This window comes from Pararge aegeria, chromosome 15 (genome assembly GCF_905163445.1).
Source record: "Pararge aegeria chromosome 15, ilParAegt1.1, whole genome shotgun sequence".
NCBI classification, from domain to species: Eukaryota; Metazoa; Arthropoda; class Insecta; order Lepidoptera; family Nymphalidae; genus Pararge; species Pararge aegeria.
In genome coordinates, this window is record NC_053194.1 from 10150860 (window position 1) to 10163025 (window position 12166).

The 12166-nt window shown below is 34.3% G+C and overlaps 1 protein-coding gene across 2 annotated transcripts in view; it reads right to left on the reverse strand.

Annotated features, from left to right (window-relative positions):
• Positions 1-751: 751 nt before the first annotated feature.
• The window catches only part of LOC120629921, a 31899-nt gene continuing 20484 nt past the window's right edge, over positions 752-12166 (reverse strand). The window contains exons 3-11 of one of the 2 annotated variants that reach the window (XM_039899004.1): positions 7446-7533; positions 6588-6695; positions 4932-5074; positions 4229-4405; positions 3460-3747; positions 2941-3037; positions 1892-2016; positions 1464-1535; positions 752-937 (exon numbers count right to left, since the gene is read on the reverse strand). In XM_039899004.1, coding sequence (XP_039754938.1) covers positions 815-937; positions 1464-1535; positions 1892-2016; positions 2941-3037; positions 3460-3747; positions 4229-4405; positions 4932-5074; positions 6588-6695; positions 7446-7533 — 1221 coding nt within the window. In that variant the 3' untranslated portion in view covers positions 752-814. Of the gene's footprint in view, positions 938-1463; positions 1536-1655; positions 2017-2940; positions 3038-3459; positions 3748-4228; positions 4406-4931; positions 5075-6587; positions 6696-7445; positions 7534-12166 lie in introns of those variants that run through there. The other variant, XR_005659007.1, reaches the window with a different exon arrangement.

Below are 12166 nucleotides of genomic sequence, written 5' to 3' on the forward strand. Positions count from 1 at the left end.
CCTATTTGATATTTATTTCAACTCGACTATTCGTTTTAATAGATGTAAAGTATGATGTGAAAAGTCCTCTAAGACTTCGACCAATCAAGTTATTATTAACTTTTTGGAATCTACAACATTTCAAAGCAACTTTCACTCGAGTTTTATTTTTTCTTACGGGGGCATACACGATTAATCTAAGACAAGATGTTTTAGATAATATTATAATCGATTTCGCACACTTTTAGAAGAATAGGTATGTTCGCCATTTGTTGTGTGACAAAAGTTTATAGATAGTAAACTTCCCGAAACTTTTGGTAACTTTGATTGGGGTGCAAAATTAATTTTCCCCTGGGACAACCCAATTTCATTTTGAAAGCAATTATCAAGCAGTTTAGAAACATTTGTGTTTACCACAATACCTCGCTAGCTAAATTATCATACATAGCATTGGTTGAACAATTTCGGGGATGAATTCACAAATGGTAAAATGCTTACCTATTTAAGTTCCTCTAATGAAAAGAAAGATTGCAATCTTAAATATAGTATTACCATTGACTCTTACATAATAGGCAACAAAATTAAAAACCTTCATTTAATGTAACATTCTGTCATAAATTATATCGATAGACCATCCTCCAGGGACTTCTTACCAATACTAAACCAATTTAATGTCACATACTTGTTTTGTAGCTATAATTTTCTCATTAAGTTTGATGTTATATCATGGGAATTCATAAAAAGAAAATATATTGTTATAAAAAAACTGTTTATTTGTACAAACCCAGGTACGTAAAAGAGGTATACAAATATATACTTATAGTTATATAATATATTATTGTTCTGTAACAGACTCTACAGGCGTTTCTTCTTTAACTATAACTACATGCTTGTTAGCTCGTCTTCTCGCAGGACCCAGTCTGACTCTTGAATGCTCGACGGTTCCGTCATCAGATACCTAAACATAAAAATGACAACCTACATTATTAAATATTTTTATCACAGTTTTTCAGTTTCCCTGTAGAGAGATATATCTTGATAATGGCAACATATTAATAATAACCATTTTAAAATTTTAAACAAAGTACATTAGACAACTGCATAGCTCAGTGTTCGGTTGTTCTGAACGCGACGCGGAGAGACGTCGGTCTTCGTTATTCTCACTAGCCATACCGTGAGTTAAATTATTTTTTGCCTTGGATTTAAAGGACGTATACTTTTTCATGTAAACATAACATGCCAATACTACAAAACAAATATAATTATGAATTTTAACCCTTTATATGTCCGGTATAAAGTGTCTTTCGGGATGAGAGCAAAATTTCATAAACATCGATACTGCGGTTGAGCAGATAACAAACAAACAAACAAATTGTTTCTCTCGGAAATATAATAATATGTAAGTACCTATAGATGTATATCAAATGTATGGCAATACGATTAAGAACGAAAGGTACACAAGTATTTTTTTTTGATGATATTACCTGAACAGATTTTCTTGCCGGCACATTGTTTTCTAAAAATGTATTAACAGCACTCAACGTGTTAATTGGTATCTAAAAAGAAAAAAAAGATGTTACCTTACTTTTCGGTTATTAAAACAGTATTTGATTCGGTGTCGTATGACCGATTTAGAGTAAAAATATTTCGATTTCCAAATATTTATGTTTACTTACGTGTTTTGGACACTAACCAAACCATAGCACTTTTCTTATCTAGACTTATATCAAACACAAATAACTGCAAAATATTAATTAGGAGACACTAAAAATTACATCTGAAAAAAATATTAATAAGCAAAAATCACACAAACACAAGAACCTTATGCTATTTTTTTTTTTAATAAAGAAAATGTGTTAGTAGTTTAGACGAATAAATAATAAGAAGCATCAACTGGTAGTGATAAACTTACAGCTAAAATGTCATCAATGAATTTTGAAGCGCTCGGTGTTTCTACCGATATGTGCGCTGATGAAGACGAAGATGAAGGTAATGATGATGATGATGGTTCATGCTTTGATGATATGGAGTCAGTTTCTGAAAAACATCATAGATCGTGTTACATGAATGATTAATTGTCTATCAATTTATTGAAAAAATTTCAACAGTTTCTGATATTACATTTGCTACAACTTATAGTTTGGCGCGTATCATTCGCTAAGAATATATGAAAATAGGTTATATGAAATAGTTTAATATGAAAATCCATCCCTTATAGTGTATAAAGGATTTGATAGATATATGAATTATGAATGTTTGTATTTGGACATAAAAAATAATATAATAAATTGCAAATAAAAAATATTTCTTTAAGATTTTTTGACAATTAGTGACCTTAAAAGAAGTACATTCTAACATTCCTAAACGAGACATTCAATAATACATTACAAAAATGCGCCTAAGTGGGTGTTTTAAATTCTATGCATATCCTTTTATTTTTGAAAGTTTTCATTCGTATTTTGGTTCTAACATTTTAATTATAAATTGATTTTAAAATTGGCATCATTTAGCAATAATACTCTTCAAGGTAATGTTATCACACAATAATCCACCGAGCCAAGCGTAAAGAAGTCTGGTAACATGTTTGGGACAGCCTGTCAATCCATCATAAAAATATTTATATCTTTTTTCTTAATAAAAGCGTCAGCTAAAGTTACAATAAAATAATATTGTCTCAGCTATAATTATGAGTATTTACAATACTTAATCATAAGTAAAAGTAAAGATTCGTAATAAGTAAATACCAATTATATATTACTAAAGCAATGAAAAAAATGTTGTTTGTTTCATTTATTAAAACCCCACCACTCCTTTATTCAGTTCAAAAAAATTCAGACACCAAAGCGACGACTTTTTGATCATGGTTTTTCAAAATCTATTTTCCTTTAACATATAAATAAATTACTCTTACATTACAGTAAATATTTGCATAATATGCTCAAAAGTTCTAATAGTAACCACCTGCTTGCACTTGTGCAGATTTTTGTACGGCCACGTGTGTATTTGCGGCCGTATTCCCAAGGAAGTTACCCACTGCTTTCAGTGTAGAAATGGGAATCTATAACAATAATGAAGGTTTTTCAAAAGGTCACATGTTAAATTATTTCTAAATATTAATGTTCAGCTATTGTTGCGTTGCTGACGCTGCTGCCTCTAGTTCTGGTTCTGGCTTTCTGCAATGGTCTAGTCTTTAGCATTTTTAATCACGAAGTCCTGGATTCAATTTCCGGGCCAGTCTAAAAGTTAATAGGTATTGGATTTTCTGTCAAAAATGTATCAGTAGCCCATCCTTGTCATCCCTTAGAAAGTACATAAATGTATAGCCGGTCTCGATTATTATTACGGATGTATTGATGTGATTTTGTCATTAAAGCAGCGTAGTGGGTTTATATACCCCTATCCCCCAGAAGAAATGAGACCTCTATCAACTGTCTGCGACCTGTTAAATTGCAAAGAATAATCATGATAATGAACACTCACGTTAAAAATGTCAGCGAAAAATGAGGGGTTTTTCTGAATTGTAACTTCTTTAGTATAAGTTGTGGCAATTCCACCATTAGCACTTCCTTGTGCTGCTACATCGGCATGAGCAGATGCGTCAACGTCAACATCAATCCTTTTTTGGATTTGTGGAGGTCCAACAATATCACCTTGTCCTCCTATATAACCACCGAGAAATGCTGTTTTACGGTGATGGTGTTTACGTGGTTTGTAATGTGTGTGAATAATTTCTTTTTCGACTACTTGAGTTTGAGGTACGCTGTAAACCTGTAATTTTGATGTTATCTATTAATGTTTTCAATATATGGAATGTCAGTATATACAAAGATGTTAGCACATATTTTAATATTCCACTTTGAAGTAGGTAGGAATGTTTTTTGGAATTTGATATAGAGTGCATACGTAGTAAATACGTATCATAGGTAGTTTGTGATTTATCATCGTAATTAATCATTGAAACACATTTGAAAAAACCGATAGATCATTGTCTTGCAAGAATCGGTACCTGAAAGAGTTATTTACTATTTTATGTTGCAAATACGAGTAGGTGGCTGCCTGCAAGCCCTTGGTGCTTTTATATGAAAACTTCAAAACAAACCTGGGAAAAAATGTAACTATGTTGGGGTTTTTGCCATGGTGGCTGATAGCTTGCTCCGAATGCTGTGTTAAATAAATAATTAAAAACGACTTGTAAATTAAGTTCTCCTTGTTTGAGTAGGTCAACGTTTGGCCTCCATAAATTACTCACTTCTTTCACGACGACTGGTTGTACAGATTCATGTATAACTCTCTTTTCTATTTCAACAGCTGGCTGTACTTCATTGACTGAGTCGATATTTATCTCAGTGTGTAATTTTTTATGTACTGGCGTGACTTTTTTCGAGAAGGATAATCCTGATGAGCCCTCTAAGGAAGTTGCACCTTCCTGAAATGTAGCATAAATAGGTCACAAAAGATTTTTTATATTTTACCTTAACCAAATACGCTGCAAACATTCTGAACACAAGCACCACACATGTGAAAATGTAAATAAGTGAAAACTAGAAGCATAATTATTCTAATGCATTCTGAAGTATTAACATGCTTTGCGTAATATACCATAAAATATATATACTTTGCCACACAAAACATTATATATGCATGCAAGTTGCACATATTGAAAATTTCCTTTACCTTTGTCAGTGGATTTTATAATCGGGGGTTAAATTCTGTTGATATATAGAGACAATTAATAATAATGGATTAAGTATCTTATAATCTTTATTGGTAAGGAAAACAGTACTTCATTAGTAACTAACTACTTGTAACACTAAGTATGTCATAGCTTAAATAAAGATGTTTCATAGTTTCTTTTGTTCAGCACGTAACGCTTTCTCCTGTGCCTTTAGTTCCTTTTTCTTTTGCTTCTCTTCTTTCCATTTTATTCTCATTCCACTAAAATTGTTACCTACCATTCCAGTTGCGGCATAATTATTTCCTGCTTGAGCCGATGCATATCCTTGTCCTGCAGCTGAATTATCACCATTCACTCCTCCAGCAAGACCTGCCTGTGCTTGAATACCATTGCCTGCAGTTGCTCCAGCAAATAATCCACCTGTGAAATTTAAAAGCACAAATCATTATATTATAATGTAGGTTGTAGCATATTTTATACTAGCTGTGATAACGATGGCTCGCAATGTAATGCTACATTGTCTAACACCCTATGGCTTAGGTCTTTTCAAACGAGTTGTCAGTTCCAGACATACAAATAACCAGCTTTAAAATATACAAAGCCCGGAAAGTAAAGATAGTAATGCAACTCCGTAATAGACTAAGTGCAAGAATAATATACCCAGGGGAACTTCAATCATAGATCATTTAAAAACTGCGAATAAACCACCAATGGCAGATGATCCTGAGCACCTATAAATTACAGTTTTACCTGATTTATTGTAGTTTCACTTCAAATTTTGAGAAGATTTGTTGTTCTGGGTAAGCAACGTGGATTTGACAGAGAATAAGGCATACGTCGGTCTCATATCCTACCAATAATTAATAGTAATCTCAAACTGAGAATTAAAATATATATTCTTTGTTGACTTTGATAAAGAAGATGAACTACTTTTTTAAGGTTTGCTGTTGTGGAAGCGGTAACACTCTCGGTTTTGCACGTTTGTATTGTCTTGACTGAGAGGTTTGCTGCTTTTGGCTGAGATCCTCCATCATAAGACCAGATCGTTCCGAAAATTAGATAACAACACAACTGATAATACAATGAAAAGATAATTGTTAAAAATGGTCTAGAATTTATAGAGTTTTGGTGCTCGACAAAAACGATTATGTCCTCTTAGATATTACATAAGATGTATCGCGCGACTGCCGCGATCAATACTTATAAAAAAAAATTCACTCTCATTACTTTTCTCCATCGCGTCAAAAAAAGTATAACTTCTAAAATTATAGGCAATAATCTTCTACTTATCTAACATCTTTCTTCTTATAGCAATTCTTGTGTATGTATATATATATATATATAATAAATAAAAGAATTGCTCGTATTTATATATACAGTAATTGGAATCTCGGAATCGGCTCCAACGATTTTGGTATACAGGGGGTTTCGGGAGCGATCGATCTAGATAGGATTCATTTTTAGAAAATGTCATTTTATTCGTGTTTTGTCGATAATCAACTTAAACATAAACTCACTTTTTTTATTGAAAGAAAAGTAACAAAAAGGTGGCGTTTGGGTAGTCCCAATTTAAACTGAAAAATATGACTCTTCCTGACTTGATGATGTAGTAAGTATATCTGAATTGTTGGAATTGTTGTTTCTTTAAAGTTCTATAAAACAGTCCGCGACAACATACGACTATTTTGATAAGCCGACTCATTCGCGGACGAAGTCGCGCGGGTCCGCTAGTAATTTTAATAAAAGACTAAGTTTGAACTGTTGTCACTTTTACTTGTAAAGTTTAACTATGTCCAGTGTGTATATTAAAATAGTAATGATTATATTTCTATCAATGTTGTGTATTGTCGTAGTATATTTATTTATTTAATGTTGTTTTAAAGTTAAGCTAAGTTCATTCATTGGGTATTGTCTATTTCTTTAATGATATTACCTGTTGATCCTCCATTTTGTCCTGCGACTGCACCTCCAAGGCCGGCTATTGCTGATTGACCATGAGGGGTACCGGCTTCAGCATACAAACCTCCTGCAGTATTTCCGCCTGTTAAAATGCAATTTGAGTCAATATATTTTGTCAACATATTTTAGCACAAACAAACTACTAAGATGGTACGTTATAATTTTTATCTAGTTTTTAATTAATCCAGATCATGTTAATGAATGTAGATGAAACATAATAGCTTGCATTGGCAGCTTAGTTAGTCATAGCAGATATTTTGCATAAATAATGCAATCATGCAAGGTAAGAATCATTCTACATTTAATGTACTTAAGAGCCTTGTAATATAGTTTCACTCATTAACTCCAACTTAACTATCTCTTTGTTGTTCAAATACAGACAATGAGATATCTAAAATTGGCCGGTTTTAGAATTTTCAGTCAAGTACCAGCACGGCTAGCATAGGCAGGACACAATTATCTCCCCGGGGAAAGTATAAAAATGCATCTTCTCCCACAGCTTTATCTACTTTCAGAGCACTGGCGAACAAGTGGAAATAATATCCAAATAATAAATGTGTAATAATAAACGGGGGAAAACTTCTCATATTCCATGTTCCCGACACGTTAATTAGATCTCTTGTCGGGGTATATAACCGTGGGATATAATTTTTGTCTCCTGAGTTAAAATAAAATAATGGTGTATATATATAGGCAGCCCATGCTTGGAGTCCGTTTACTATTATTATTAAGATTTTGGTATAATGATCGTGAAAAGATCGCCTATATGAGTGAGGCTGTGCTTAAAAGAATGTGTGCTGTATGCAAAAGAATGAGGATGATGATGACTTACCAAATAGTCCACCAAACCCAACGCCCGCGTGGTAGCCGCCAAAGTTGACTCCAATTTTCCCATCTTTGAACGTAATAAATTGGGGCGCCTGTAAACACATTATAAATTTAGTCAAACTATCGAGGGCGACAGTTGAGCGCTTAAATCCACGGACAATGAAGCAATAACGGCATTTCGCTTCATTGCTCGAGTATTCCCTTATAATATAGTGCTATAGTATAGAGCTATATTTTCGTATTTCTTTGCTTTATTCAGTATTGGTCAGATTCTGGACTCGTCGATTTATTATATATATTATAAGTTATGACGATAAGGGAAATACCACCCAAAATGAAGGCAGGCTGTTAACACAAAAGTGTTGCACTTTAAAAAAAGGCGGCGAATGAAACTCGTCGCTAAGCGCAGAGATAAATGTTTGAATTTTTAATGACTAGTGTACTAAACTTTAATTATTTTGAATATTGCTCAGAGGGATGTCGACGTTCGATGGTAAAAAAATTGCGGTGTATGTAAGTTTCCATCAATAGGTATAATTACTATGATACTCTATCGAAATTGTAAGCCCTTTTCAACCAGTCTTGTTTAATATAACAACATGCATTACAACATAACAACATTTATTTTATATCGTCAGTATAAAATAAAGTAAGTAAGTACCTACTTTAGGTACAGAATGTATGATTTCAAGTAGGTTTATATACCAGCTAACAAAAAAACGCACTTTGTACGCACTTAATATTATGTATGTACATTTTTATGCGATACCTACTCATCAAATAGCATAATAATTATAATTTAATGTTGGGATTTTCCGAGCGGTGAATAAATTTAATCGTACGTTTTACTGTCAAGTCATAATGGTGATATATGTTATAAATAATGCATTTTTTTATATTATACAGAGTTTTTTTCTTAGATAGGTTTGGATGCTTATGTGTTCCTAGGAGTTTCTATAAACAGATCTTCCTATTTTAAACGTTTTGGGCTGCTGTATTATGTTATCACAGTGAATTCTATTATTATTTGTTTGAGGGCCGATTAGCGCAGTGGGCAGCGACCCTGCTTTCTGAGTCCAATGCTGTGGTTTCGATTCCCGCAAATGGAAAATGTTTGTGTGATGACGTTTTGTCAGTGGCTGGGTATTTATATGTACTTATTTAAACATTCATTCAAGTCATCTTAGTACCCAAAACTCAAGCTACGCTTGCTTTGGGGCTAGATGGTATATTTAGTATTTATTTATTCTCTTATTTAATAAATAACTTTACACAGGAATTTATTTCATAAATCGTAACTTATTATTAGCTGGTATGTTATCTAACTATCTATTCATGAATGTGGTACATACCATAGATGTAGTTATTTGTTTTAATTTATCGTGATCACAGTTCAGCTAGACAGTTCGACAATTTAAGAAAACTGTATACGTCTTAAAAAATATTATATTTTATGATTTTAATCGTGGTTTTGTAATGAAATAACTAACTGTAGATTCTTTTTAATAACACTTAATTCAAAGAAGATTAATCTTTTTTTTAGTTAGCTACTTATGCCCAATTGGAGCGAGGGCTATAATATAACCTTTAACCTTTATAACCTATAACCATTTGCTTGTATTATTTTAAGACTTCTATTGTATCTTCAATAAAATTGTTTCTTTATAATAATAATTAATTGATTAATAAAAGTCAATATTATCAATCTGCGCAAGAGTCAATATTAAGATGTCTCATTAAAATAATGATTTTATAAATAAAGGTACATTTATTTAGTAGCGTCTTGCTGCTGAACTCGCTAGTAAAATAAATTCCGTGCTGTTTATTGGGAACATTTAAGCAGGAACTATGTTTGATTTGAAACATAATAGGTACTATATAGACTGTTTGTTAGGAAATTATGGGTATAAAATCACGCTATGGCCTTTTCGAAAGGATGAAACCACTTGCATTTTTAAAATAGTAGGGCCTTACAAATTAACGTGGAATAACGTCGGCATAGTTATTCAGTATTTTATCACACTTCAACTGAGCAGGTGACAATTATATCCCCCGGAAAAGAACAAAAATTGATCGTCTCCCACAGTTTTATCAACTTTCAGAGCACTGGCACACAAGTGGAAATAATATCCAAATAATATAGTTGTAATAATAAACGGGGGTAAACTTCTCCTATTCCATGTTCCCGTGCTTTATCCGGGGAACACGTTAATTATATCCCTTGTAAGGGGGTATAATCGGGGGATATAATTTTTATCTCCTATCTGTGCTGAATATCTCATCATGATCGATGATGTTATCATATATCAAATAACCGGCCCACTACAGGGCACGGGTCTCCTCCTATAACAAAGGAGGTTTTAGGGCGTAGTCCCTCACGCTGACGTACGGATTGGTGGACTTCACACACCTTCCCTCACGATGTTTTTCTTCACTGTGGAAGCAGGTGATATTTTAATTGCTTAAAAAGCACTTAGAATAGTTAGAGGTGCGTTCCGGGGTTCGAACTCCGCCACCCCGAAAGAGAAGTCCTAACCTAAAGGCTAGGCTATCCCTGCCACGTTATCCCACGTTACTAGTAAGGCCCAAAGTAACGGGTAACCAGTACACAACACTACACTAATGTGAAACCGGCTTTTGGCGCGTACACTGCCTCGGGTAATTTGGGCGTAAAACGTCTATCTGTGATGAATGAGACCCTCGTTATAACGCATCGCATGAACTGCCCGACATATGCCAGCTCTAGCGTGTTGCCTCCGAGCCGACGGAGGTTGCAACACCGCGCAAAACGCATTTAGGTGGAGCATAATTATTGCAATTGTATTGAGCTGAAATTATAAATAGGTGCTAGTTACGTGAATAACTAAATTACCTTTTTTTATTCTACTACCAGTTTACCGTTGACTGCAATATCCTGGTGGAAAGCCACGATGCAGCTTATCTTAATCTTAATAAGCTAATAAAGCTTAATCTTACCCGTTTGGGGTATGGCAAGTAGGTATTTTAAACGCACCCTTAATCTTTTTTTACGCGACATCGTACCGGAACACTTACACATGATACGTCTTTGACGGTAGGGTGGTAACTATCTATCCTCCCACCAGAGAAAACCTAACCATTAAGTGATTTCCAACATACAGGGAATCCTAGTGTCAAAATCACTGTTTACTTTTATATCACTATTTGAAACATTTTGTTTTGAACAAGATTGTTACAGTGCAAATGGTATGTAGAGTTTGCTTATAACGAAGATCGACACCAGCCAGTGTACCATCAGGAATTACAAAGCCCATTCAAAATTTTACTTAAAGCATACTCGTATAGTACAATACTCAGTAACCATGAATAATTGCGACGTGCGTATTGCATGTTTCATTACAAACAACTTTCTAAACCGCAATGGGGCACGAAATCGCGACCTTTACCAACGTGGTAAGTATTCGCAACCCTACGATCGATTAAATGAGTCATGACCATCATAATCAATGGACTTCTACTTCTTCTTCTTAAAATCTTTTGACCATATTGGCATAGGCTACCTACAACATCTTCCTCTTCTCGCGACATTGAGCTGTTTGTATCCTACCGGCTACCTTCTTCACGACGAATTTTCAGCGCACTTATGGGCTTTTTTGAGAATGTTTTTCTCTCCATGGCTTCCATTCGAGAAGATGTTTGCACCAAAACCTCTCTTTTCGGGCTATATGTCCGGCCCTCTTCAATTGATATCTGCACCTTTCCACCAGTTTCACCTACCAGTGTAACTTCCACCGGTATTCTCTCGTAGAGTACTGAGTATATTACTTTTTTCATCATCATCATCATTTCAACCAATTGCCGTTCACAGCTGGATATAGGTCTTTTGTAGGAAGTTCCACAATCCACGGTCCTGGGCCTCTTGTCTCCAGCGGCTCCCAGCGACTCGCCTGATGTCATCCGTCTACCTCGTCGGTGAGCTATGTCGGTAACTCTAGTTCTTCTACGGATCTCCTCATCTCTAATTTGATCACGTAGAGATACTCTTAGCTTAGCTCTCTCCCTCGCCCGCTGAGTGACTCTGAGCCTTACTTTCTTAGGTTGATATTTTAAGGTCTTGTACTGCCTGTATCAAGCACGACTGGGAGATAGAGTTGAACAATGCTTTTTATTTGTATTTAATATATAGTAAGAACTTCTTACAGTTTATAGCGGAAGCCAGAACCCGTTTATATTACAAGCTACTAGCTGTTATCAGCGTTGGGTTAAACCCGGGCAAGTAGCCTCTGTTACCCATGTTACTCTCCGTACTTTCAACTAACTGTATCCCAAGGTATGAGGTAACGGCAATCCAATAAACAAACACACTTTCGCAATTATAATATTGTTATTGATTATAATTTGCCGTGTTACTCCAGTAACTAACGTTGAATAATGAATCAATATTCTATTGCCTAAGAAATATAACCCTGTGTTTCACAAGTTACAGATGTAGTTTAGTTTTAGTGCCATACGATCATAAATTACACCACAATCACAATATGCAATGGGATATCCTATAGCCGGTTATGTTTGTACATCAGAACTAATTTCGTTGTATGACCCCACATTGTACAATTTACAATAGGAAACAGCGCAATACAACATTTCGCGAACAATTTAAATTATCATCGTTATAATACTGTTTAGTGCAGCCAAAAATATATTATTTCTACTTCTACTTTTATAAACATATTCATTGAAGATAAT